The 27,986-nt window shown below is 52.4% G+C and overlaps 1 protein-coding gene across 9 annotated transcripts; it reads right to left on the reverse strand.

Moving 5' to 3' along the window:
- LOC110258908 (USP6 N-terminal-like protein) lies at nucleotides 1-27,810 on the reverse strand. 9 transcript variants are annotated; one of them, XM_021082162.1, is made up of 23 exons: nucleotides 22,824-24,034; nucleotides 21,381-21,543; nucleotides 19,339-19,375; nucleotides 18,334-18,482; nucleotides 17,211-17,339; nucleotides 16,195-16,343; nucleotides 15,107-15,256; nucleotides 14,058-14,206; nucleotides 12,441-12,587; nucleotides 11,261-11,384; nucleotides 8,694-8,764; nucleotides 8,165-8,241; nucleotides 7,287-7,353; nucleotides 7,004-7,084; nucleotides 6,684-6,791; nucleotides 5,460-5,569; nucleotides 4,931-4,979; nucleotides 4,106-4,226; nucleotides 3,327-3,421; nucleotides 3,086-3,151; nucleotides 2,564-2,663; nucleotides 2,177-2,329; nucleotides 573-1,893 (listed from the first exon to the last, which is right to left on the reverse strand). In XM_021082162.1, the coding sequence occupies exons 11-23, from the start codon at nucleotides 8,754-8,756 to the stop codon at nucleotides 1,448-1,450; spliced, it is 1,536 nt and encodes a 511-aa protein (XP_020937821.1). In that variant the 5' UTR covers nucleotides 8,757-8,764; nucleotides 11,261-11,384; nucleotides 12,441-12,587; nucleotides 14,058-14,206; nucleotides 15,107-15,256; nucleotides 16,195-16,343; nucleotides 17,211-17,339; nucleotides 18,334-18,482; nucleotides 19,339-19,375; nucleotides 21,381-21,543; nucleotides 22,824-24,034; the 3' UTR covers nucleotides 573-1,447. The 9 variants fall into 9 exon arrangements, with proteins under 9 accessions (XP_020937828.1, XP_020937821.1, XP_020937819.1 ...); XM_021082160.1 differs by having other exon boundaries at nucleotides 19,221-19,375; XM_021082169.1 differs by lacking the exon at nucleotides 7,004-7,084 and adding an exon at nucleotides 4,435-4,627 and having other exon boundaries at nucleotides 1-1,893; nucleotides 18,334-19,375.
- Nucleotides 27,811-27,986: the final 176 nt, after the last annotated feature.

Below are 27,986 nucleotides of genomic sequence, written 5' to 3' on the forward strand. Positions count from 1 at the left end.
TAAGAATACAAAAAGTAAAGGATTTTATTATAGTATAATTGATCATTTTTATCAGTGCATTCTGAGGCTGTCCAGGTTTTGGAGTTTGCATTTACATAAGCAAGTCAACAAATATCCTTACATTTAAAAACAATTTCATTTGATCTTCCTTTCATTTACAACTAAAATGATCCTAATTGAAACATTTTTTTGTGGCATATGAAGTGCCCAGGCCTGGAGTCATATTTGAGATGCAGTTGCAACCTACTCCACAGCTGTGGCAACAAAGGATCTTTTATTTAACCTACTGTGCCAGGCCGGGGATTGAACCTGTGTCCTTGGTGCTGCCAGTCCTATTGTGCCACAGCAGGGATTCCATATTTTATATTGAAATATCCTTATTCTAAATATATCTTTGTGAAATTGGGCTAATCATGTTTTGTTAATGATTTGCATTCGATATGTATTTCTGAGCCAGGATATGATTCTAACATTATAATTCGTTTTGCCTTCTAGAAAGACTCATTACTCTTTTGAAAATTAATTGCAATTTGCATACATTTATGCTTCCAGATTAACTTTTAGAAACAAAGAACCGTCAGGCATAGTTTACTTTTCTATGCAAAAGAATACAGTATAGGTTTACTATTTTCCCCCAAAGATATAGATTTAGCATACTGTCATACTTTTTAAAAAAGACTTATGTATTACCATACCTAAAGTAAGTTAATTCATTATATTGACAACTTCATAATAGTTTTTGTCTCAGAGGGAGAAGCTTGGGAGACTAGGCGAGCTGTGGTAAATAGAATTAGCCAAATAGAACTCTTCTGTTTAGCCAAACTAAAGGGTTTGAAGTAATTAGGCCAGTTTCTGGAAATAACATGGTCTAAGGTCATTAGAGACATGCTGCAAACCCTACCAAATTCACCACTACCATTTTTGCATCATAGTAACAAAAAAGAAATGAAACTAGCTCTAGGAGATTTATAGTGGGAAATTACTGGTACACTGCCATTAGAGCTCCTTAATAGGAATGCTTAGATGTTTTTGGAAGTGTCTGCTCCATGAATACTTGCAGCCTGATGACTGAGGCAGAAGATGAATTCTGCCACCCTGTGGTGGACACTGGGATTTGGGATTCAATAATTTCATGCTACAAGTGGCTAGATGCATGTCATTTGAAAGACAAATCCTAGAAGTCACTGGATTTTTGTCAAAAACTTCATCACAAATGCCCTTTATGTCATAGATAATGTCAGAGGGTCATTTGCAAAACGATGGAGTAGCGTTACAAATTGTAATGAAATTGAAACCACGTATCCTATCTTGGCCGTGCTGATCACGGCCCTGGGAGGGGCATTGGCTGCACTTGCTATGGGTCAGGAGGGGTGTCCTGGGCCCCGTGGCTGCGTGTTCAGTGGGCCTGGGCAGGACCTGTGGCTGAGGCCTTTGTGGGACTGCAGGGCTAGGCCTGCAATGTGGCCCTGAGGGCGACCTTGGCCCGTGCTGAGGGGCAAAGGTCCCAACACTCGGGCTCGAATCCTATATCAATTGGCCACTTGAGGGGACACTCATAGTTCCTGGGGATGTTGGGAAGAGAAGCCCATCTCCACGGCCACATCCGGTCCTGAGGTATGTCCAGGGGTGGAAACGGGCAGGCCAGACGTGGTGGCTCTCGGGCCCTCCAACGGAGTTGTGGTGCCATGGTCTGCTCTTGCTGGTGTTCCTCAGCCTTTAGGCAGGCCTGGCTGTGTGAGGGTCCGGGCTGCTGGTGCTTAGCAGGTGGGCCAGGGAGGTCAGGCCCGTCTTCTCCAGAGAGTTCCTTAATGCTTATAATGGTTGGGCAAGGCTTGGGTTCCAGGGATGATCGCTCCACGCCCAGGGTCCTCGTGGGGAACTCCTCAGGTTTTGCTAGAAGTGAGCACACTGGATCAGAATCTCCCCCAGGCGCGTTGTCTGTGCAGGGTGGGCCTCCTGGTGGCCCAAATGGCCACCCTGGCCTCACCCTGAGACCATCCCTCAGGCTGGGTAAGGTTAGGGTCAGCATCTGCTTAGGCTGCCCTGGGGCCCAACCCCTGCCAGCCAAGCCTTAGAGCAGACCAGGAGGTGGACAGGGTGAACAGGAAGGCCCTGGGATGCTCCACAGGTCACGGCCCTGGAGGGGGAATCAGGAGAAGACCCCTGCTGAGCCCACCTGGGGGAGGTAGGTCCCAGTTCTTCCTGTGCAGTTCAGCCATTGATGCCTGTAGCTTTTTGATCACTGCATCATCCTCTAGGGCCCAGGGCCCGGAGATCTTGTCCTGAAGAAACTCATACAGGCCTTGCAGGGGCAGCTTCAGGAGGTGTTCTGGGGATGGGGATGTCATCAAGCCAACAGGGCCCCCACTGGGAAGGCTCATCCCCCACCCTGGGGCCCCTCCCTGGGGGCAGCATGCATGATCGGCTGGGCCCAGGAGAGCCACAGCAGTGCCACAACCAGGAGCCAGCCCCATTCCTGCCACCTCTCCAGGGACCCTGCCCAGCCTGAGTCCTGGCTGGCCCTCCTCTGTGGCCTGAGTGGCCCAGGCTCGGGCTTACTCACTTCTGTGCAGCTTGATGATTGTATAGGCCATGGCTGTGAGCATTCGCTCCCCCTCCAGGATGTATACATCCCATAGTCTTAGTGTGAGTGAGAAAGGTGTCTGTGGGGACAGCAGGCCCAGGAGGGGCGGTTTGAGCAGGGCATGAGGTGTGTGGGGGGGTGTCCCAGCACAGGTTAGGAGCTCCCACTGCCTCTGGGTTCTGCAGTCCCACAGGCTGCCTCCAAAAAAGCCGTACAGCTCTTAACTGAGTGGACTGAGGAGGTCCCAGCCAGCCTGGCCTGTACCTCCACTGTCCTGGGGACAAAAGACAGCCCCATGCTCTGCAGGAGATATTCAGAGGAGCCTGGGGTTGACTGCAGTGTGGGCACATGCTTGCCCTCCCCCCAGCCTGACCCAGCCTTCCCTACAGGAGCCCAGGGGAAGATGGCTCAGCCTCAGGACCCCAGACGCCCCCTCCCCAGGGCTCTGGGCTTGCCTGGGGGGATGCCTCTTGGGGACCTAGTCTCCCTGGGTACACTTACCTGGTCAATAAAGCAATGTTGGAACCACAGCTTAGTATAAATTTCTGTGTACATGTATTCCTTGTCCTGACAGAGGAAAGAATGTTTAGGGCTGGCCTGAATGGCCCGAGTCCTCCCCGCCTGGGGACCCTGTGCAGGAACCCCCTTCAACCAGTGGATCCCAGCTCAGACCTGGCTGCACCAGGACAAGAAAGATGAAAGTGCAGGCAGGCCAGGCTCTCTGAGGGCTGCCTCTACTCACCAGGTGCCTCTTCAGCTTGGGAAGAGTCCTCTCCAGAATCTTATCATGATGGGCCTGCAATCTCTGAAGTTTTGGGAACTCCGGAATGAAGAAGCCTGAGAAGCCCCAAGGACCGCCCCCACTGGAAGTCAGAGGTGAGCCTGGCAAGGGCTTGTGTGTCCTGGGAGCCCAAGGCCTCCTCCCCAGGTAGTGACTCCAGTGTGCAAGGCCCACCCCAGCCTGGCTACATGGATCTTCCCAGACATGACTGACTGCCTTTGAGGCTTGGGGTGGCCCAGGGTTGAGAACCTGCTCACAGAGGCCCAGCTTGGCAGGTGCTCAGTGCTGAGCATCAGGCAGGTATCTGTTTCTGGCACAGCCCCTCCCCACTGTGGCTGCGGAAGGGGATGAGGACCCCAGTACTGAGGGGCAGGTTATGTGGCCCATGGGATGGGGGTTGGGGTGTGCATGAACATTTCCTGGGCTTGAGAGTTAGGCGGGGGGAGGGGGTACAGCAGGGAGACACTGCCACCTGGGCCTCCTCTGATCAGGGGCTTGGGGTGGGGTTGGAGGTGGCCTGGTGGGTGGCAAAAGAGAGGCAGAGGGACCAGCAGGGATGGTGTGGTCTGGACAAGGACAGGGCTGAGGGCCATGGCTGTGGGACACAGAGGGCTGTGGGGGGAGCTGGTGCCCTTTGCTGATGGGGAGATGGACCAAGCTAGTCCCTGTTAGCTGGGGGGAACTCTGCAGGGAGACTCCTGTCGCTGAGTCACATCCAGCTCTCCAGGGTAGTCACCTACCATGCATGGCATGTCTTTTGTTGTCCATCAGTTGAGCCAGTGCCCAGAAAGCATTCTCCTCATTAAGAAACATGAGCAGGACAGCGACAATCTGGTTCATGCCATGGCAGTAGCCCACCTCCTGCAAGAGTCAGATATGGCTGCAGGGACCCCCTTGGAGGCCTCCACCACCCTCTCCCTGGCACTTGCTCCTCAGCTACTTACTGGATGGTCTCCCATTTGTGCCTGGGCACCATCCCATGGCCCCCTTTTTCAGACGAGGCATGCCGGGTGCTGAGGACCAGCAAGGTTTGGAGGTCCTGCCATGAGGGCAGGTGGGGGTTGCTTACAGGCATATGTGAGGCTTGGAGGGCCATGGTGGTGGTGGAGCAGCTGCAGACCCCACTTTGGTCATCCTGTGTGGTCATCTCAGCTGGTGCTCCTTGAGGGAATATTCTGGAAAGTGCAGGTGGGGTGCGGAGCCACCTCCAGGGAGCCACACAGGAGTTTGGGTTGCTGGGAACTCTCATCCCTGTTAAGATTCTGGTTCATGAAATGGCATCTTCAGGATTCAAACTCAAGTGTCACCACCATAGCAATGCTTTTTAGGCCCATGTGAACTTGCTATAAAACATTCCCAAGCTCATGGGCTGGCACAGCCTAGGCATAATGTGCCATTTCTGTCCTAAAAGTGGGGTATGCACCCCAGCCATCCATGTCAGTTTGAGAGCAGAGCTCCCCTTGCATCACCTCTGTGGCTGTTGGAGCTGGCATGCTGACTGGTGCCAACAGGCCACTTAAGAAGCAGGGCCACTGTGGGATGGCTGGCCAGGGGTGGGTACTCACTGTGTTGTAGACAGAGTAAGCTGTGAGCACATTGAAGAGGGCTTGCTGCCTGGAAAGGGGACAATGGGGCTCGCTATAAACATAGCCTTCCACTGGTCAAGTGTGTGGTGTGTGTGGAACACTGGATGGAGCAAGGATCACTAATGTAGGATGGGGTGATAGCATTGCAGGTTCCATCCCACTTTACTTTTAGAAATGATGCAGATGGTCTAAAAAAGTAGACAAAGATCTAAATGAGGTGACATCTGGACCCATCTGACACTCACTCTATCCTCTTATGTCCTTGTGCAGCCTGCTCTCTGCTGCCCAGGGACCCTCCCCTCCACACGGGGGCCTTTTGACCTATGAAGGCACAGCCAATCTCCCTCAGGGTGCCTGCCCTGTGCATTTTTACTTCTGCAGGTGCTCTGCACAGGCCCCACTCTTGCCACCTCAGCTCCAGCCTCATCCTCGAGTCTCCCCTCCCCCAGGACCCCTGACCATCACCCCCTGCCCCTCTGCCCAGGGACCAGTGGCTCAGCATCCTCACTTGATGCCATACCGCTCCTGGAACATGATATTGTTTTGGAAGGTGCGGCTCACGTCCATGTCAATATATTTGATGTCCCGAGAGTAGAGCCTGGCCTGCTCCTTCATTCTCTGTGGGTAGAGTCAAGGGTAGGGGATAGCGAGGTAAAAAGCCTAAAACTAACCAACTGCCACAGCAGAGCAGGTGCTGCTGGTTCAACACAAGTGTTTTCTGGAGAAATCTTCTTTTGCCTGTTTCTGAAGCCAGGTAGGGTCACAAGGGTGCCCAGGTCACAGCCTGTGTCCAGCATCACTGGGCAGGGGACGTCGGCCTGTGGATGATCAGCCTGTGGCTTCTCCAAGGCTCAGACCCCCACCCAATAGTGACACAATGACCAGGCCAACAGCCTCCCTCCTCCCCCAGCCCACACAAGGCAGTCCAGGATGACAGTGCTGCCACCCTGGCCCTGGGCTTATCTCCTGGGAGGCTTCTCCCAGGTGTGGGTGTCCCAGGGCAGTGGGGAGGCTGGGAGGGCAGCTGGGCCTCTGTCCCTTGACCCCTCCCAGTCCCACCACATACAGGCTGGGTGAGGCAGAGGGCCAGAAAAGGAGCCCATGCCTGGTTTTCAGGACCTTTTGAGAGCATGAGGACCGAGTGTGATGCTGGCTCTTTTCCCACAGTGTCAGTGGATGCCCACCATGCTCTGGGCCTCTCAGACTGCCCATCATTGAGCAACTCGGACACCTGTGGCCACTATCACACCTGCTCCCCCTTCACTTCCCCTGATGATGCTGCTCAACCAGGTGCATAGAGCATCCACCCTGAGCTGTGGGACCTCGGGTACACTGGGGACAGGGGCTGAGTGTCAGGAACTGGCTGGGGGCAGGGACCTCTCTGGGTCAATGGTTTGAGACCTGTTTCTTGTCCCAAGTTAGTCAGGCCTGTGTTCATCTGGTCTGGCCATCTCCTTCCAAGATTTGTGTGAGGGTCTCCTTGCTCTTTCCTCCTGGCTTCTGTTCCTTTCTGTGTGACTCTGTCCCCCTCAGGTTTCTGGGAGGCCTTAGTGTGAAGCCAGGTGGTACCTGTCCATCTGTGGACTCAGTGACTGCACTGGGCCAGGGGGACTCAGTGAGGATGTGGGCAGGGACTTCCTGACAAGTGGGCCCTGGGCCTGTGAGCCTGGGAGGGGCCAGGAAATCTGGGGATGGGTGAAGGGTCCCTGAGGCACAGGTGGATGGGCCATACCTGGTATTTCCCTTGGTTCTCCACCTTCACCTTCTCCAGATCCAAGAGCAGAGACCACGCCTGTCCTCTCACCTGTGGGGGGATCCCCTTGTAGACTCGCCGGCGCATCTGCAGGAAAGAAGGGGCCCTAAAACAGGTGCAGGTGACACCTGGCACAATGGATGCTCAGGAGAAGTTGCCTCTGCCTGGACCTGGGCTGGTCTCTACATGTGGCGTGGGCATGTCTGGTCCACCCTGTGGTGTCCTGGGCCAGAGTGGCCAGGGAAGCCCCAGGGGACCCAGGGCAGCTCTCTTCAGGGTCAGGATGTTCAGGTTTCTACCTTTCGACTGCCCTGGTATTTACTCCAGTTCCTCAGCATCTTCACCCACTTAGTGGCTCGCCTAATGTCCTGGGCTCTTTGCTGGAAAAGGGGACATGGTGGTGTCAGCCAAGCTGCTAGCTTCCCTAGAGTGGCCCTGACTCAGGGCCATGATCTTAGAGGAGGCAAGAAGGCACAGACCCCTCACAGCCCAAGGACCCTTTGGCTGCTCTGGGGTCAGGCAGGGAACCACAGCCACACCCCTTGGCTACCTCCCACCAGCATAGCACAGATGGTTTCTCACCCTCGCCTTGTGGGTGCTGAGGCCATGGATGCTGAGGCCCTGGGTGCTGAGGCCAGGCTGTTCCCATCTGCAAGGCAGGAGAAGTAGAGCTGTGGGAACCAGGTGCCTGGAAACCCCTGCCCCTGCCACCCCCCATCTTAACCAGAGACACCCAGAAACAGAGGAGGACCCAAGGAGGATGCCAGCTCTGGAGCAGACTGCAGCACCCCAGGTGGAGCCCCTACTTCCAATGGGGCTGGTCACCCCCTCTGCACTGTGCACCCCCACTCCTGACCTGACAGGTGAGCAGCATCTCCCAGAGCTGACCCAGCAACTTTGGCCCAGTCTCCCCTCACCCATCATGGCTGGGCCATGCCTCCTACCCTGTGTCTCCTGGCACCAGACAAGGGATGAAACTCCACCTGCCTCTGTCACCTACCCATGAGCTTCCAGGTTCTGCATGACTGTCCCCTGACCATCTCTCTAAAGCAATATCTCACTGCCCTTTGTGCTGTCCCCACATGGCCCCCTGTCTGGGCCCACTGCCCTCGGAGACTTGTTGGCCAGGTGCCCCCTCCCTGTGGCCACGCTCTGTAGAGCCGCTGCAGACCAGCCTGGCCCTGACCCTGCTGGATGGATGCCCTGGGCTCTCCCCAGTATGGATGTGGAGGCCACAGAGCTGAGGCCCATGTTGGCCCAGCCCCCAGTTCTGCCTGTACTACCTCCCCTGTGCACTCTTGTCCAAAGTCTAGTGTGGACCTTGGTCCCCAGTGGCCACCAGGGCTAGAGGCCCTGAGCTAGGCTGAAGGGTCCTGCCTCCAGAGTTGATTCCCCAAATGCAACCCTCCCCAAGGAGAGAGGGAGGGGGTGTCCAGATGACTCATAGTGAAAATACTAACCTGTAGGTGACCTTGTAGCACGAGAGGTCAGAATCATCCCATGGGTCCGGGTCCGCTGGAGACCCTGACTGGTGCCCCTGAAACCCAGATGGTGCAATGAGATGAAGTTACATGCAGGGTGTCCTTGGGCGCCAAGGAACATCTGACAACAGGCCCAGCATAAGACCCTGCCCCTTACCTGCTCCTACCTGTTCTGATCCTGCCTGGGACACATCTGCTCCTGCTGCCTCTGGCCCCCACATGGGCCTCACCTGCTCAACCTTGGATCCGATCCTACCAGGAACATACCTGCCCCCATGGGCTGTGACTCCATTCCTGGGCCTCACCTGCCCCTTCAGGCTGTGGTCTGCACCTGGGCTGCTATAATTCCCACTTGGGTGATGTACCTGCTCCTGCTGATGATGATGCCCCTTTGGGCCTCACCTGTTACCTGGCTCTGGTCCCACCAGGCCTCCCTGTCTGTTCTTGTCTCTGACCCCTGCCACAGCTGCACCTGCTCCTAGTGACATCACTCCCTCTGGGGCCTCACCTGCTCATACTTGGCCACTATTTCTGCTCGTTCCAGGGCCAGCAGAGTCTCCATCTTCACCATGTTTGATGCTGCAAGACAAAAATCATAATATTCCACTTCATGGAAGAGCTCCAGAGCACCAACAGGTTAAAGTGGGCTCCCTGTTGGAGGCTCCCCATCTATCTGATCAGAGGGGAGAAAACCGTGCTGCCTAGGTAGGTGACAACCCAAACATCCTAACACTTCCACTTAATAGACCCCTCCCAGCAGCCTGGGAGATCCTATCACAATGAGATGATGGAGATCAAGAAGGGGGCCCAGAGGTCCATGGAAATGGCTGTCCTGCAGCACATGGGGGTGCACTCCTGGCTCAGGTATGCCAAGGGGAGGGCAGCTGCCAGGTGGGGAGGCTCCTGCTGGCTCAGACAACCCACACAATTCATAAAAATATGAGAATGACCTGACCTATAAGGGCCCGGTGTACAGAATATGGCCAAACTCCTAACTCCACTATAGAAACGGACCAAGTAGACAATGGGCAGAGGGCCCGGATAGATATTTCTCCAAAGTCAACCCAACTTTAGAGAACAAGCCCAGCAGGCACAGGAGACGTGGCTCAATATTAGCATCAGGGGTATGCAAATCAAAGCCACCAGAGGGCTGAACGTCTCCCCACTGGAGTGAATGTTACTGATTAAATGAAGATGTGAGAAGCTGGAAACTTCTTATATGGCTGACAGGATTGTAAAGTGGTGCAATGTCTATGGAAAACAAATCCTTTCTCCAAAAGTTAAATGAAGAGCCGCTGCATGACCCAACAGTTCTACTCCCAGATATAAACCCAAGAGAGAGGAAGACAGGGATGCAGACGTCTAAACATGTATGTTCATAGCAGAGCAACTCACAAGAACAAAAAGGTGGGCCCCATCTAAGTTTCCTTGGACAGATGGCCTGATGACCAGAATGTGGAGGAACATCATTCAACCAGAGAGGGAGTGAAACACTGCCACATGCTGCAACATGGACAGAGATGATGCTCAGGAAAGAAAGAAGGCACAGAGACTGCCTGTTTTGAGTTTCCAAGGAGGAGCCCGATCCAGCAGAGCCATGCCCAGAGATACAGGAAGAGGTCAGCAGTCCCCAGGGCTGCAGGAGGGCTGAGTGGGAGTATCTGATACTAAGAGATTTTACGTGATGAGGTAGTGGAAGGTGGAAATAGTGGTGGTTGTGGCATGGATCTGCTAATACACTAAAAACCTCTCAGTCGTATACTTTAGCAATTGCATTTGATGTGTGAATTTTAAGAAAAAAGCTCTGAGTCAGATTCCCCACTTTCTGGGCCCCAAGAGGCTCTGAAGGTGGGAGTGGAAGTTGCACAGGTTTAAATAATATCAGGTGCTCACCCAGCCAAGAACAGCCCTTTGCTCCTGCCCACTAAGCTCTTCCCTAACCATGCCCCTACCCCAGATGTGCCCACTGGGGAGGCAGATTGGGATGTGGGGACCAGAGGTCTCTAGGACAGGAGGCTCCCATCTGCTCCATTCTTCTTAACTCTCAGCTGATTCTGGCTGGTGAATCAGAGTAGAGTGCTAGCCTATCAGGAGGAGGGCAGGATTGGGGACAGGATGACACATTTGACCACAGGTGGCCACTGTGCTATGAGACCATCCCTAGGTTCACACTTGTGAACAAGTCACAGGGGGAAGTGGCTCATTTTCCCTGTTGATGTGGTGGGACACATCTGTTGTGGGACAACACAAAGAGGGTCTAGCCAATGGGGAACACAGCTGGGTTCTGTGGGTCAGATGACACATGGAACGATGGGGGACAGCATGCTGAACTGGGTGAGGCTCTGTGTCCCCACCCCAGCTCACAGACCACATGTGCTCACCTAGCTGGGGTCTCTGATCTCAGGCAGGATGGATGAGCAACCTCTAGGATTTAGGCCAAAGAAGGGGCTTTGAGGAACAAGTGGGCCCTGGAGAGTTGCCTGAACTCAGACCTCCTCCTCTGCAGTTGCCCGGTGCTGCTCCTCGTCCCTCCATTCACCCCTCTTGACCTCCTCCTCCTCTGTCTCCCTAATGTCCGCCTCCCAACACCACTTTTCCACATTCCTCCAACATCCACACTCATCCACAATGGTCTCAATGCTACATTCTGCCCATTTCCCAGGGCCCGTGTCTCCTTCATCCACCTCCGCAACAGTCCTCCACGTTCCTCCTCCCCATCCATGGCTCCTCCACCAGCTATTCATCCTTCCACCTCCTACATCCATCTCTCCACCTGATCCAGCTTCCTTGCACGTCGACCTCTTCCTCCTCCTCCTGCATCCTCTCTCCTCACTACTCCTCCCCACCTTCCTTTTCTGGGCCAGTGGTCTGAGCTCAGACCTCAGGCTCCTCACAGGTATTCAGGCACCTCTGAAAGCATCCCACACACCACAGATCCCTGAGTGGGCTGCATCTTCAGTTGGTTGGTGCTGAAGGTCCTTGTCACTTAGGCTACAGACCAGAGCACTCCAGGCTCCCACCAGAGGCCCCTGTCCCCTAGTGTCAGTATGTGGTGAGAGTGCAAGTCACACTTACTTTTGTGACCTCTCGCTGCTGGAGCTGTGCCTCTTTGGTGGAAATGCACCCAGGGATGGGGTGGGAGAGGTGGAGAAACGGGCGAGCGTCAGAGCAGGTCGGAGACCACAGGGCCTCCAACTGCCTGGGGACAAGAAAAAAGTGAGTGCCAGGCAGAACACAGAACTCTTGGGTCACTGTTATTCCAACAACAATAGGGCTGAGGGCAGAGGTCACAGTTCATGCTGAGCCTGTATCTAGAGACTCATTATCTCCAGGAGCAGGGCTGTAACCCAGCAGGACAGGATGGCAGGGGAAGATGACAGGGGAAGCTCTAACCTGTCAGGTGATGGACTCGGGCATTTGGAAACTCAGGAAGGCTTGGTCCCCCAACCCTCACCTTGCTCACTCTTCCTCTCTCTATCCCTCTTAGGAGTTCAGGGAACATAATGATGTGGACTCCTAAGTTCCTGGGTTTGACATGACTCAGGCCAGCGATGGACCACCCAGGTAAGAGCAGCTCCCAGATTTCTCTGGGTCTGAGCATCAAACCAGTGGCTCACATGGGTACATTTTTAAGTGACACCACGTGGATCCCAGTAGATCAGGCTGTTGGCTGGCCTGGACCTGAAAATCTACTTCAGCCCCTTCTCTATCTCACATTCCTTCTCTTCCATCCACCTCCCACTCCTCCATCTCCTCGTGCATGGTCCTCCCACTCTCCCTCCTCCATCTACATTTCCTCCATCATCCCCCTCCCCATGCATCAAAATTTTATTTTCTTCCTCACAGTCCTGTCTTTAATGCTCCTCATCACTCACCTGCTTTCTCCATCCTCCTGCATCCACCTTTTCTCCTACATCCATCTCTCCTCTGACTTGACCTTCCTTCCTCCCCATCCTCTTTCTCCTCCTGTGCCTGCATCCTCTCCCCCCTCCTCCTACAATCTCTCCCCTCCCTCCTACTCCCCCTCTTCCACTTCTGGTCCAGGATTCTGAGCTCTGACCTCAGGCTCCTGACAGGGACTGAGGCACCTCTGTCAGCAGCCCACATTTCACAGAGGCCTAAGGGGACTGTGCATATGGTGGTTGGTGCTGGGTGTCCTTGTCACCTCAACCTCAGACCAGAGTGGTCCAGGCACCCACCATGGGCTTCTTTACTTGAAGTGTCAGTAGGGGCTGAGGGTACAGCTCTTGCTCACCTTTCTGATTTTCACTTTTGGATGTGGGCCTCTCCTCAAGATGGTAACGAGGTAACCAGGCGGGTGTGGGGATCAGGTGGGTCAGAGCAGGGCAGGCAGGTGAGTGAGCGTCAGAGCAGGTCAGTGACCACGAGGGCCTCCAACTGCCTGGGGACACGAAGCAGAATGGGTTCAGAGCAGCAGATACAACTCTGGGGTCTCTGCCATTCCAACCAATATGGTGCCCATCCCATTGGCCGGGAGCATCACTGACTTCTTGACCTGAAAAGTGACTTTCTTTTCTGGGAGGGTCCTCTGTCCACACAGGGGAGCATCAGCAGGGGGAGATGGAGACTGGCTGTTCTGGAAACTTGCAACCAGCTGGTCCACCAACCCTTCTTGCACTCCTCCTCTCCCCTGCCTGATAGTAGTGCCAGGAGAATTCTGATGTGGACCCTAAGCCCTTGCCATTGGACTTGAATCAGGCCAGCTATTTCATACCACCTTGTCCTCACCCAGCTTCCTGAGGTCCCTGGGACTTAGCATCAACCCAGGGTCTCAGTAGGGTACAAGCATTGCAGGGACCCCATCCAGATCCCAATAGAGCTGGTTCTGGGCTGGCATGGACCCCCTGCTCCCCGCTCCATCCATCCATCTGGGACAAAGGTCAGATGTCTGGGTCAGTATTAAGCACATAACCAAGGAGGTTATCCTCTCCAGGGACAGGGCTGTAACATGGCAGGAGAAGTTGACAGGAGCAGGTGTCACCTGGCAGGTGAGGGACCTGGGCAAATAGGTCTTCACTAACATTTGGACCCCAACTCTGACCTTCATTCATTCCTCCTCTCCCCTCTCACTTAGGGTTTCCAAGAAAGTACTCAAGTGGACTCTAAGCCCTTGCAGTTTGACTTGACTCAGGCTGGAAATTTGCCACCCAGGCCGCACCACGCTGCTGGATTTCACCAGGTCCAAGCATCAAACCAGAAGCTCACTCAGGTACACCCTTTAAGAGACCCCACACAGCTCGCCATACCACCTGCTCTGGGATGGCCTTGACCCCTGCTTCCCCTCCCTCCTCCTCCATCTTTCCTTCAACCTCTTCCATCCATCCATGTCCTCCTCCTCTGTCCTTTCCTCCCTCTCCTCTATCTATTCCTCTTCATCCTCCTGCTCTTCATGCTCTTCCTGATCCATCTTCCTTGCATCCTCCACCTCTCCTCCACTCATGTTTTCTCCTCTTCCTCTCCCTCTTGTGCCTACTTCTCCCCCTCATTCACCTCTCCCTCCATCCTGCTGCATCCACCTTTTCTCCTGAATCCATCTCTCCTCTTGCTAGACCTTCCCATCCTCCGCCTCCTCCTGCATCCTCCTGCACCTCCTTCAGCCTCACCTGTCCATCCTTCTCCTTCTCTTCCTTTTCTGGACAAAAGCCTGATCTCTAACCTTGGGCTCCTTGCAGGGTGTCGGGCACCTCTGGCAGCAGCCCGTAGTTCATGGAACCCAGAAGGGGCTTCATGCTCAGGGATTGGTGCTAGAGGTCCTTGTCACCTTGACCTCAGACCCATGTGCTCCAGGCACCCACCACAGTCCTCTTCCCTTGAGATATTGGTAGAGGGTGAGGGTGCAGCTCAAGCCCACCTTTCTGACACTCCCTGTTGGATGTGGGCCTCTCCTCTCAAGATGGTAAGAAGGTAAGCAGGTGGGTGTGGAGATCAGGTGGGTTCGATCAGGGCCAGAAGATGTGCAGGCTTCAGAGCAGGTCAGTGACCACAAGAGCCTCCACCTGCCTGGGGACATGAAGCAGAGTGGGTTCCAGGCAGCTGGCATAACTGCAAGTTCATTCTAATTCCTCACAATATTGGGCTAAGATCATAAGTAAGGGTCAGTACTGAGCCCAAAATGAAGGAGGTCATCCTTTTCAGGGACAGGGCTGTAACCTAGCAGGGGAGGATGACCACAGACAGGTGTAGCCTGGCAGGTGATAGACTTGGGCACATGAAAACTCAGGAACACCTGGTCCCTAACCCTGCACTTTCTTCACTCCTCCTCCCCCCTCCTCTCCCCTCCATCTTGGGGTTCCCTGGTGGACCCTAAGTCATTGCCATTGGACTAGAATTAGACCAGCAATTTCCCACCCAGTCCTTCCCTAGCTCCCTATGGTTAGCGAGTTTGCAGCATTAAATTAGGATGTAAATCAAGTATACTCTCTAGCAACTCAAATTGGAACCCAAGACCAACTCTCAGGGATGGCCTGGACCCCCTGCTTCTCCTCCACATCCTCTTCCATCCACTTCTTGCACCATCCATCTCCTCCTGCTCAGTCCTCCCCCTCTTTTAACTCTTCCTCCTCCATCAGTTGCCTAACACTCCTTCCATCTTTTTTCTTCTTTCTCTCACTCCTGTCTTCATTTCTCGTCCTCACTCACCACTCCTCCCTCCCTCATCCTACATCCAACTCTGGTGTAGCTGGACTTTCTTTCCTCCCATCCTTCTCCTCTCCTGCATCTGTTCCCCTCCCTCCTACTCTGAACCTTTCTTTTCTGGGCCAGGTGTCTGAGATGCAAGCTCTGTGCTTGGTGCTGGAGGTTCTTATCACCTCCTCCCCAGCCCTGAATCATCCGGGTACCCACCCATTGACCTCTGTTCTTGAGGTGTTGGTATGGGGTGAGGGTGCAGCTCCTGCTCACCTTTCTCACTCACTGTTGGATGTGTGCCTCTCCTTTCAAAATTGTAACAAGGTATCCAGTCGGGTGGGGGATCAGGTGGGCCAGAGAATGTTGGGCAGACAGATGAGCAGGCGTCAGAGCAGGTCAGTGACCACGAGGGCCTCCAACTGCCTGGGGACACAAAGCAGAGTGGCTGTCAGACAGCAGGCAGAATTGTGAGTTCACTGTCATTCCCCCCACAGTGGAGTTGATGTCAGAGATCAGGGTCAACATTGAGTGCATAACCAGGGAGGTCATCCTCTCCAGGGACAAGGCTGTCAGGAGAAGGTGACTGGGGCAGCTGTAGCCTGGCAGGCAATGGACTTGGGCATATCAACCCTCAGGAACACTTGGTCTCCATCCCTGACCTTCCTTCACTCCTCCATCTTAGAGGTTTCTGGGAGGATAGTGATGTGGACCCTCAGTTTTTGCCTTTGGATTTGAATCAGGACAGAGATTTCCCACCCAGGCCTCACCCAGCTGCCTGAGGTTCCCTGGGTCACAGCATCAAACAAGGTGCTCCCTCAGGTACAACTTTTAAGAAACACCATTTGGAACTCAATACAGCAGACCCTGGGCTGGTCTGGACACCCTGCTTCTCTTTCACTCCCCTCTCCATCTCACCTGCATTCTCTTCCATCCACCTCCATCTCCCCACTTCTCCTCCGCTTCCTTCCTCCTGCTATTCCCCAACCATCTGTCTTTTACTACCTCACCCTCCTGTATTTTATACTCCTCTTCAATCATCTCGTCCTTCCTCCTTTCTCCATCCAATTCTGGTCCAGCTAGACCTTCCTTCCTCCCCATCCTTCCCCTCTTCCTCCTCCAGCACTTGGATTCTCTCCCCTCCTTCCTCCTCCCCCTCTTCCCTTCTGGGCCAGGAGTCTGAGCTGTCACCTCAGGCTCCTCAAAGGGACTTGGGCATTCTGGCCCTGAGGGGTGCTGCATGCTCAGTGGTTGGTGCCGGCAGTCCTTGTCACCTCAGCCCCAGACCTGAGTGGTGCAGGCACCCACCAGTGGCCTCTGTCCTTGAGGTGTTGGTAGTGGGTGAGGGAGAAGTTCAAGCTCACCTTTCTGACTCTCACTGTTGGACTTGGGCCTCTCCTCTCAAAATGGTGAAAAGGTAACCAGGCGGGTGTGAGGATCAGGTGGGTCAGAGCAGGGTGGGCAGGCGAGTGAGTGTCAGAGCAGATCAGCAACTCTGAGGGACTCCAGTAGCCTGGTGACATGAAGCAGAGTGGGTATAAGGCAGGGTGCAGAACTCTGGGACCCCTGCCTTTCCACCCACAGTGGAAATGGGCCATCCCCTTGGCCAGGAGCAGCACTGAACTCTTGACCTATAAAATGACTTTCCTTTGGTATGAGATCCTCTCTCCACACAGGGGAGTGGGACCAGGAGCAGGTGGAGCCTGGCTGAACTGGTCATAGGCACCTGGACTCTCATGACCAGCTGGTCCTCCAACCCTGACCTTCTTTAACTCCTCCTCTCCCGCTGCTTGTCAGAAGTGCCAAGTGGATATGGATGTGGACACTAAGCCCTTGCAGTTGGACTGGCATCAGGCCAATGATTTCCCACCTCATCCTCACCCAGCTCCCTGAGGTTCCTGAGGTCCAACCATCAAACCAGGGGCTCATTCAGGCATGGCTTTTGCAGGGACCCTTCCTGGAACCCATAGAGCTGGCTCGGGCTGGCCTGGACCCCCTGCTGCGCCTCCATCCATCCATCTCCTCATGCTCCTTTGTCCTCCTCCTGCTACACTTTTCCTCCTGCTCCTTTGTTCCTTCCTGCCCTTCCCCTCCCTCTTTCCTCCACTTCGTCTCCTCCTGAAACCTCTCTGTCTAATCTTCTTCCCACCGTGCCCCCCACCTGGAGTCAGTTTTCTGAACTCTGACCTTGGGCCCCTCACATGGAATCAGGCACTGTGGGCAGCAGCCTTCACCCCTTGGAGACACAAGGGACTGCACGCAGCTGGCTCATGGTCAGGGCTGGGTTTGGCATCATCTTGGCCGAGACCAGGGAGGACTGAGTCACCGACCCGCTTGCCCCTGTCCCCAAGAGTCAGTATGCAGTGCAGGTTTTTCTTACCTTTCTGGCCTCTTGCTGTTAGAGCTGGTCTCTGCTGTATAAATGGACCCAAGTTCAGGTCGGTGGGTCAGAACAGGGAGGGCAGGCGAGTGTCAGAGCAGGTCAGAGACCACAAGGGCCTCCAACTGCCTGGGGACACAAAGCAGAGAGGGTGCTATGCAGAGGGTTGAACTTGGAGGTTGCTGCCAATCCACCCAAAATAGGACCAAGGTCAGAGGTCAGTGTTAGCACTGAATCCACAACCAAGGAGGTCATCTCCTCCAGGGACAGGACAGTCAGCTGGCAGTGGAAGGTGACTGGGCCAGCTGTAGTATGGCAGGCAATGGACCTGGGCATAGGGCCCCTCAGAAACACTTGGTCCCCCAACCATGACCTTTCTTCACTCCTCCTCTCCCCCTCCCTATTAGGGGTTCCAGGACAGTAGTGATGTGGATGCTAATCCCTTGCCAATGGACTTAAATCAGGCCAGAGACTTTCCACCCAGGCCTCACACAGCTCCCTGAGGTACCCAGGGTCCAAGCATCAAACCTGGGGCTCACTACACCACTGAAGCAACCTCATCCAGATTGCAGTACCACCTGCTCTAGGCTGGCATAGATGCCCTATTTCCCCTCCTCCTGGTCCTCCACCTCTCCTTCTTCCTCTTCCATGCATCACTTCCATCCATCCGTCTTGTCCTGCTTAGTTCTCCCCCTCCTCCATCTACTTCTCCTCCTCCTCCATCTTTCTGCTCTACTTCCTTCATCCTTACTCTTCCTGCTCTCACTCCTGTCTTTTTAACTCCTCCTAATTCACCTCCTCTCTTGAGCCTCCTGTATCCACCCTTCTACTTTCATCTCTTCTTGGCTAGATCTCCCTTCCTCCACCTCCTCCTTCTCTTCCTGCATCGTCTCTCCTCCTTCCTTCTCCCTCTCTTCCTTTACTGGGCCAGGGTTCTGAGCTCTCACCTCAGGCTCTCTGGCAGCAGCCCACACCCCACAGAGCCCTGAGTGAGCTACACACTCAGTGATTGGTGCTGGAGGTTCCTGTCACCTCAGGCCCAGACCTGAGTAGTCCAGGCACCAACCAGTGACCTCTCTGTCCTTGAGGTGTTGATAGGGTCAAGGGTGCAGCTCATGCTCACCTTTCTGATCCTCACTGTTGGATATGGGCCTCTCCTCTCAAAATGATAATAAGTCACCCAGGAAGGTGTGGGAATCAGGTGTGTCAGAGCAGGGCGGGCAGGCGAGCGAGCATCAGAGCAGGTCAGCAACCACAAGGGCCTCCAACTGCCTGGGCACAGGAAGCAGAGTGGGTGCCAGGCAACAGACAGAACTCTGGGGTCACTGCTATTCCACCCACAGTGGAGCCCACCCATTGGCCAGGAGCAGCCCTGAACCGTTGGCCTGAAATTTGACTTTCCTTTGGGGGAGGGTCGTCTCTCCACGCAGGGGAGGGTGGCCGGGATGCAGTGGAACTGGGCACTTGGACCCTCACAACCAGCTGTCCCTGAACCCTGATCTTCCTTCACTCCTCCTCTCCTACTGCTTGTTAGTAGTGTCAGGAGGGTACTGATGTGAAGAGTAAGCTCTTGTGGTTAGTCTTGAATCAGGCCAGTGATTTCCCACACAGGCCTCAATCAGTACCTTGAGGTTCCCCAGGTCTGAGCATCAAACCAAGGGATCACTCAAGTAAAATATCTACAGGGACCCCAACATGACTCTCAAGGAACTGGCTTGGGTTGGTCTTGGCCTCCTGTCCTCCTGCTCCCCCTTTCTGTGCTGGTCCTCTTCCTGCTCATCCTTCTTGCCCTGTTCCTTCACTGTTCATCTTTCCTCCTTCACCCCTGCACCACCTCCTCCTGCCCCCATCCTCCCACCTCCATTTATTCTCATCTTCATTTTCCTCTCACCCCCCCCTTCCCCATTCCAGAAATCTAAGCTCTGACCTTGGCCTCCTTCATGAGCCTGGGCACTGTGGCTGCAGCTGGCACCCCTCAGCTCCCTGAGGGGCTGCATCCCCCTGGCTCACCTTCTGTGCTCCAGTGTTGGTGTCAGCTCAGCCACAGCTCATGGGGAAGGGGGTCACCTGCCAAGTGGCCTCTGTGCCCAAGGTGCCCATTAGGGATGAGGGTGCCTCTCTTGCTCACCTTTCTGAGCTCTCGCTGTTGGAGGTGCGCCTCTCCTCTAAAAACAATGACAAGGTGGATGAGGGGGACAGTGGGTCAGAACAGGATAGACAGGCAATCTCCAGAGAAGGTCAGAGACCACAAGGGCTCCCAACTGCCTTCGGACACGAAGCAGAGTGGGTGCCAGGCAGCATCGGAACTATGATGTCACTGCCATTCCATCCATGAGGGCCCATCTCATTGGTCAGCATCAGCCCTGAGCCCCTTACCTGGAAGCTCTTGCCTTCGGGGGAGGGTCCTGTGACCAAACTGATCTCCCCCAGGAGGCCTGGCCTTGTCCCACTGTCCCTTGGCCCATCTCCCCAGGTGTACAGCACCCCTTGGCGGGGGGTGGTATCACAGTCGTGCTCTGTTCCTGCCCCCAGGACACTGCAGAGCTTTTGCACTTATACCAACACTAGGGACTATCATTACCTTGGGGCCCATGTCAGTGGCTGTGTAACATGTGTATTATGGATCTATCATGATTTTATTAAAGGTCCTTATTTTGGAGCTCTCAGGTCTTTCCATTTGGCAAATACCCAGGAGTCCAGGGGGAGCCCCAGGCCCTTGCTGCTCCCCCATGTGGAGGTCCTGTTAGTCACCTCTGCCTGTGGTTATAAATAAGGGTATTTGTGGTGCTCCACTGACCCCAGCTTCACTCTCTCAGACCTCCTGACCCTCAGACCTTTCCTCCCAGCTCTGACCTTAAAAGCTGTTGAGCTAAGTGCCTGCTGTCAGGGCTTTTGCGCTCCATCTGCATGTTTCTTAGTAGTGAGGTCAATAGGCATATTTTCTCTCTCCTCCCTTTGTATTGTGATCTATATGTCACATCATTTTCTAGCTGTTTGCCATTACAAAGTTTATCTGTAGAAATTCCTCACTCAATAAGGCCTTTAGAAGTGCAAATGTCTTTTCAGTTTCAAATTTTCTTTTACTTCATTGAGGGGCCCCCATGCACATACTTGACTTCTGTGTGTTTTGAACCTGTCCCTTTTTATAAGTAGCCTCTAGGATTTTGTCTGACTTAGCAAGACTTTTCCTATGTATGTCAGCCTTGTATTAGGTTTATCTTCTTAGCTGCCAGGGCCTCCCCTCTTGAACATTTTTTTCCAGTTTTTCTAGCTATTGTTGCTTAGTTACTCTGCAGGTGAACTTTTAAAGCTGCCCAAGCAGGCCTCAAAAGAGCTGGCATGACATTTTCCCTGGGGTCATCTGTGTCATCCACTTAGGGAGAAGCAGGTCCATGGAGGCAGTGGACATTGATGGGTGGTGGGCTTGAGAATTTCCTGTCTGGGCCTGGGGTGGGGTCTGCAGGCTGCATAGTCACCTTCCTACAGTGAGGGGTGGGTTTGTGGGGGCCTCTGTAGCTTCACTGACACCAAGAGCCTCCTAAAGTATAGCAACCTGGGAGTTCCCATTGTGGCTCATTGGAAATGAATCTGTCTTGTATCCATGAGGATGTGAATTTGATCCCTAATTCTGCTCAGTGAGTTAAGGATCCAGCATTCCTAGAAGTTTTTGTGTGGGTTTCAGGCTTGGCTCTGGCTGTGACATAGACTTGGAGCTGCAGCTGTGATTCAGTCCGTAGCCTGGGAACTTCCTCATGCCACACCCGAGGCCCTAAAAAAAAATAAGTTAAAAAAAAAAGTGATTAAGGCCACTGGTGGACCCAGGCCAGTCCATAGGGCTGGTGGCCTGGATTACAGCAAAGTCACCTGGTACAGGTGTCCCCTTTAGCCCTGCCTCTGACAGTGGCACATGTATGCTTTCTGCATGTGACCATGCAAATGTGCTGTGTGGGTGGGCATCTGGCTCCTCCTCTGGGCCCAGCTGACCCACCCTGCACACAAGAAACTCATCACTTTCACCCACAGCATGGGGTGGAGCAGGCATGGCTGCTGCCCATTCTCCCTCCCTCACCTAGGTATGTGCTGAGGGTACAGAGGGGTATGGACATTGGTCCAGCACTGGTCCAGTACTGTCCAGCAGGCCAGGAATCCACAGCCCTTCCCATCACCTACCCTCCTGGCTGCCGGGGCTTGGATATGGTGACCACATGAGGGAAGTTCAGTCCCGCATGAGTCAGCAGGAGTGGTTGCCCAGCTCCCAAGGCTTGAGTGGCTGGGGATCCTGGAGCATCAACTCACTGCCTCTTCCCCTAAGGGTGTCAGATGGGGTCCCCCACTGTCAAGGAAATAGAGGAGAACTGAGGTTGACCATGGCCATGGGTTGATCCTGCTCAGCCAGTCCTCCTGCTTTGGGCTCTTGCCCTTTAACTTGTATCCTGCCCCCAGAGCAGCAGCCACAAAGGCCTGGATACCCTACCAATCACACCCACCATCGCCACCTTCCTTGGGATAATGTCTCAGGGAGCCCTGCTCCCACTCCCCTGCTCCAGTTTTCTCTTCACTCAGCACCCATGAACCACTTTAAAATATTCTACTGATTTCCACTGTTTCTAAGTTCACATGGGCTGGGTGCCCTCTGTTCTAGTTCTCTGTGCCCTGCACAGCTCCTGGTCACAGAGCACAGGCCCCAGAATGAAATCAGTTTAACACATGTGGCAGAAAGCATCAGTTCTAGAGATGCTCCTGGTTAACAACACTGTCCTGTGCATGCAAGTCAAAAGGATAGATTTCATGATTATATCACAGAAAAAAAAAGAAAAATGAGGTGCAAACGATGTGAAGTAAGACATTAAAAATAAAGCCCAGTACGGCAGTCACTACAATAATTGTAAAACAGCCTCACTTACTCTTTGAAAGTAGTGATTTTAAGCAAAAAAAAAAAAAAGTTCTATCTAAATGCAGGTAAGGCTGGCATTTTTTTGGGGGGGTTCAGGATTCTGTGTTGTCAGTGCAGGGGCTTGGGTTGCTACTGTGGCATAGGTTTGACTCCTGGCCCAGAAATTTATGCATGCTGCAGACATGGCCAAACAAACAAAAGCAAAACCGAACACATTTCAGAAACACATGTGTAGGTATTTCCCACTGTAGCTCAGCAGGTTAAGACCCTGAATAATATCCATGAGGAAGCAGGTTTGATCCCTGACCCTGCTCAGTGGGTTAAGATTCCTGCATTGCCACAAGCTATGGCATATGTTGCAGATGTGGTTCAGATCTGGCATTGGCGTGGCTGTGCCATAAGCTGGCAGCTGTAGCTCCAATTGTACTCTTAGCCTGGGAACTTCAATATGATGCAGGTGTGGCCTTAAAAAGACAAAAAACAAAAACATACAAAACAAAACACATGCATAGCCAAAAATATACAAGTTTAGTGGGGAGTGGCCCTCTTGGGTATTTCAGACCCAGAACACAGTGACTTCTCTGTGGTGCCCTCGATACTTCCTTGTTGATGGATTAAAAACCCACAGATTTGGAAACAAAGATGCATTTCTCAATGGATCACAGGTCTGAGCAGGATTCACAATGGGAATTAGGGATACTTAGAGTGACTACACCAACAGGCATGTGGGATGCAGCTCAAGTGGATTTCAGGAGAAGAGTGGATTCAGTGTGGTTGAACCAGGTGACAAGGGACACTGCAGGTCCATGAGTGGGTCATGAACTCATGGGGCTGGATGCAAAATAGGCTGAGTCAGTGGCAGGAGAAGAGTTTTGAAGAGGGCCCAGGAGCTGGTCCTTCCAAAAAGCCTGCAGTCCATGAGCATGCAGATGAGCACACAACTTGGGGGCCTGGTGGTGGGTGAAAATTCCCCATGAGCCATGGTGGAGGCAGGGAACCACCTTCTCACCTGAGGCTCGAGAGTTTTGCCCAGGGGTCCAGTGGATGTGGCCTCGCTGCTAGTTTTCACTGAGCTCGCTGAATGCAGTGGGAGCCTTGTTGTTGGCAGAAATCCATTTGCGGTCTTGGCCAGATGGATGTGCACCAAGCGATGCCCACCAGGCCACCAGATGCCATGAAATTCTGGAGAGAGTGAGGGGAGTCCGGGGGCCGCTTCAGGACACGTGATTTTTCAGTGACAAGCAGGTCCCCGAAGCCTGTGGGGCCAGGCAACCAGAGTGCCTGGCCCCCTTCCACCCTGCCCGGTCCCTGCAGAGGCACTAGGCTCTCCATCCCTCTGCATGTTCTGACCTGCCAATGACCAGCACTGGGAGGCTGGCCAAAGCTCCACTCTTCTGACTGTTCCCAGACTGGCCCAGGCTGGAAAGTCCTGAGGGGATGCTACAAAGATACATCCAGTTCACTGCCATGTGTGATCATCATCCACTTCTGATTTTCTGATCCCTACAGAGTTGAAAGTGCCAATGAAAATCAAAGGAACTGCACTACTTGCCCCTACCAGGTACTGGATGACACCTGCTGTGGTCCCAGGAGGTGTCCTAAACCTGATGCCTCAGGAGTGCTGAGACCCAGCTGAGGTGGGTGAGTAGTGGGAACTCGATCTGTATCCAGAGCTCTGTTATAGCTGGTCAGTGTAAGTCCCACCACAGGTCACACTGCAAAGGGACAGAGTCACAAAAGAGGACCTCCTCTGCCACCACATCTTCTGTCCATGTCTCTCTCTGTCCATCTGTCTCTCTGTCTCTGTATCTCTCTCTAGCTTGAACTCCACCAGCTCTTGGACTGAGTCCAGGCCCCTCACTTGCTGGCCGCCAAGGCTGTGTAATCTGGTCCTGTAGTGCCCATACAGTGGCACCATCTCTTCCATCTGGGGAGCCAGCCACACCATGATCACTGCAGAAAAGGACCAGCCCTGTGTTGCAGGTGACACGATGCCACATCTGTGTTCTCTTTGGATGGAAGTTTGGCAGGTCCCAACCTGGCCCCAACCTTTCCCTGGAGTGGACATGACCCAGCAAGTCTGCTCCCCCTGCACAGCAGCCCCAAGAACCCCAGCTGCTTCCAAAAGCAAGAAAAACAGACAAACTGGGAGAGAAGAATCAAACTCCCCATTTGAAGAGGACATGGCTGACTAGACAATCTCAGGGCAGGTGCATGTGTCTTTTTCAAGGAAAGTTTTGTCTGGATGTATGCCCAAGTGGGATTGCTGGGTCATATGGTAGTTCTATGTATAGATTTCTAAGGTACATCCATCCTGTTCTCCATAGTGGTTGTTCAGGCTTACATTCCCACCAACAGTGCAGGAGGGTTCCCTTTTCTCCACACCCCCTCCAGCATTTGGTATTTGTGGACTTCTTAATGATGGCCATTCTGACTGGTGTGACGTAGTATCTTATAGTAGCTTTGATTTGCATTTCTATAATAATCAGTGATGTGCATTTTTTCCTGTGCTTATTGGCCATTTGTACATCTTCCTTGGAAAATGTCTATTCAGATATTTTGCCCATTTTTAAATTGGGCTGTTGGATTTTTTGCTGTTGAATTTTATAAGTTGCTTGTATATTCTAGGGATTAAGCTCTTGTCAGTTGTATCATGTGAAACTATTTCTCTCCCATTCTGTAAATTGTCTGTTTTCTTTTTGGTTTCCTTTGCTGTATAAAAGCTTGCCCTTTTGATTAGGTCCCGTTGGTTTATTTTTGCTTTTATTTCTGTTGCTTTGGGAGACTCTGACCTGAGAAAACATTTGTAAGTTTGATATCAGAGAATGTTTTGCCTATGTTCTCTTCCCAGAGTTTGATGGTGTCTTAAATATAAGTCTTTAATCCATTTTGAGTTTATTTTCATGCATGGTGTGAGGGTATGTTCTAGTTTCATTGATTTGCATGTAGCTGCCCAGGTTTCCCAGCAATGCTTGCTGAAAAGATGGTCTTCTTCCCATTTTATGTTCTTGCTTCCCTTGTCAAAGATTAATTGACCATAGGCGTGTGGGTTTATTTCTGGGTTCTCTATTCTGTTCCATTGGTCTGTCTGTTTTGGTACCAGTACCACACTGTCTTGATGACTTTGGCTTTGTAATGTTGCCTGAAGTCTGGGAGAGTTATGCCTCCTGCTTGGCTTCTGTTCCTCAGGATTGCTTTGGCAATTCTGGGGCTTTTGTGGTTCCATATAAATTTTTGGATTGTTTGTTCTAGTTCTGTGAAATGAAACATGTCATGGGTAATTTGATAGGGATTGCATTGAATCTGTAGATTGCTTTGGGTAGAATGGCCATTTTTACAATATTTGTTTTTCCATCCCAGGAGCATGGATTATCTTCATTGATTTTTAACTTCCCACTGGTGGACACAGAATTATGATGACCTGAGGAATAAAAGAGGTGGTTGGATTGTAAGCCTGCATTCTAGACTGTCTCAATTAATTTTACTTTATTTGCTTTTAGAGCATATCTGCCGCATATGGAAGTTCCCAGGTTAGGGGTCAAATGGGAGCTGAAGCTGCCACCCTATACCTCAGCCACAGCAATGCCAGCTCTGAGCCATATCTGCAACCTACATCAGAGCTCACAGCAGTGCCAGATCCTTAACCCACTGAGTGAGTCCAGGGATCAATCCCATATCCTCATGGATACTAGTCAGGTTTATAAACCTCTGAGCCACAACAGGAACTCTTAGACCTCTTTCAACCAAGTCTTCAGGCAAACAGTTGCCCCAGTGTCCCATCATGGAGGCAGTCCTCTGAGCACACAAACTCCTGGTGCTCCAGGGCTGACTGTATGACCATGTCCTCAAACAACAGAACAGATGGGAAAGAGTGACTCATAGTCCAAAGACTTGTGTTTATAAAACCAGCCCCTACAGCAGAGACCCAGCAACCAAGCCAGCAGTTCTGAGGCAGAAGTAGGCCAGGCTGAGCTGTAAGCTCAAGACGAGTTTTCTATTTAGAGCCTCCTTGACAAAAGCAACATCTACAAATGTGGGCCTTTAGGAAACTGAGAGCTTGGAGGTCCTGCATGGCTGCAAAAGAGCTGCCTCCTGGATGCCCTCAATCCCAAGGCCCAGGAGCACAGCCAGCCTCCTGCAGCATGTGCCCTCATGCAAAAGCCCCACCTGGATTCAAATCTACCTATGGCTATGGGGAAGCTGCAGATACCAGGGCTTGCCAGGGGAATACCAGTGCCTGGGGATAAAAGTACATTTTTTCAAGGGTGCACTAGTGCTTGCAAAGAGTTTCTTCCAGGCCAACTTCCAGAGCTCCCGTGTGGTGCAGGTGGCCATCCTCACACCCTGTCCCCAGTGGGTCCTGCGCTGCCTCTCGTGAACCCTCAGCCACATCAGGCCTGTGTGTTGCTCCTGCCACCCTGCACCCAGTACACTGTGACACTCTAAGTGTCACTCCTTTACATTTATTAAGCACCTACTATGTTCTCAGTGCCATGCTGGGTGCCTAACACTCTCTAAATGAACCAGCCCTTCCAAACCCACTAATAGTGGAAACAGATTTTACTCTAAAAGAGCCTGTTCCTCTTAAAGTCCTTCAGGGTCTTTGGGCAGGGGGAAGGCCCTCCTTGCTGGAGCAGTGCCCACCTGGCAGGCAGGAAGGCTACCACACCAGAAGGCTGACTGAGGTGCTGGCATAGCTCTCAGTGCCCATACACCTGTGAAGAGTACTCAAGAGTCAGGGAAGTGTGCCCCGCTGTGCTCTCCTGAAATCAGGCACCTGAGCAGCACTTCCACTGGCCAGGGCTTATCTTTTCCCTCACTTCACCTGACAAGTGCTCTCCCCAATACGTGAGTGTGCAGAGATGCAGTCTTTCAGGTGGTTTTATTTTATTTTAAAATATATTTATTTATTTAGGGGTATATAAAAGTTCCTTGTACAGAGATTGAATTCAAGCCACAGCTGCCAAAATGCAGAACCATTTAACCCACTGTGCCAGGCAGGGAGAACCTGCACCTCTGCAGTGACATGCCCCAAGCCACTGCAGTAGGATTCTTAACCCACTGCACCCTACAGAAACTCCTTTCATGAGGTTTTCTGCTTTGGTTTTGCTTTCATTTATTTATGGCCACACCTGTGGCATATGGAAGTTACCAGGCTAGGGGGTCCAATCAGAGCAGCCAGCCTACGACACAACTTGTAAGTTGCAGTTTTTGGTCGATGACCCTTGCTGTTGCCAATCAGAAAGTTCTGGCAGTTACTCATGGAGTCCCACAGAATCAGGTTTGCCATTATCATTCTTACTTGGTTGCATAAGTTGAGCAAATGAAACAGCAAGGATATTTTTACTTTCCTAAGTGTTTAATCCAGTTTACATAATTTGTGTTAACAATTTAGAGGGAAAAAAGAAATAGAATAGCTTAATCCTGGAAATGTGATCACATTACAGTTACAATTTTAACAGAATAATTGCCAGTGAGCACCATATACTCATTTGTATTTAGATGCAACCAAACTACTTTTATTTAAATATTGACCATAGAATATGTAGAAAGAATCATAATCCAAAGGATACCCAGACGTTTCAACTGTGGGTGTACATCCACCAGCATTTGCTTACTGTTATGTTCACTATGAAGTTACTATTGAATCAGGAGAAGACCCACGAGGAGGCATTCTTGCCAATCCATTCATTCTTAGGAGCTGATTTGTAGGCAATTCCAATTGCATACCTGTGAGACAGTGAACAAAAGAAAAGAATAAACATTTATTAGTGATCTGAGTTGTGCTAGACACCATATATATAAGAAATAGAATACATGCTTCTTCCTTAAATAGTTAGATACTGACAACACTAGAGCTTTAAAAAAGTTAGCAATTAGAG

Source organism: Sus scrofa, unplaced genomic scaffold, assembly GCF_000003025.6.
Source record: "Sus scrofa isolate TJ Tabasco breed Duroc unplaced genomic scaffold, Sscrofa11.1 Contig55, whole genome shotgun sequence".
In the NCBI taxonomy this organism is placed as follows: Eukaryota; Metazoa; Chordata; class Mammalia; order Artiodactyla; family Suidae; genus Sus; species Sus scrofa.

Excerpts from the sequence above, each read along its gene's own strand:
- LOC110258908 (XM_021082167.1), bottom strand. The coding sequence starts at position 8,756 with ATGGTGAAGATGGAGACTCTGCTGGCCCTGGAACGAGCAGAAATAGTG. Across the intron at positions 5,570-6,683 it reads AGAACCAAGGGAAATACCAG|AGAATGAAGGAGCAGGCCAG; the intron begins GTATGGCCCATC and ends CTCTACCCACAG. Across the intron at positions 4,980-5,459 it reads CAGGAGCGGTATGGCATCAA|GCAGCAAGCCCTCTTCAATG; the intron begins GTGAGGATGCTG and ends TCCCCTTTCCAG.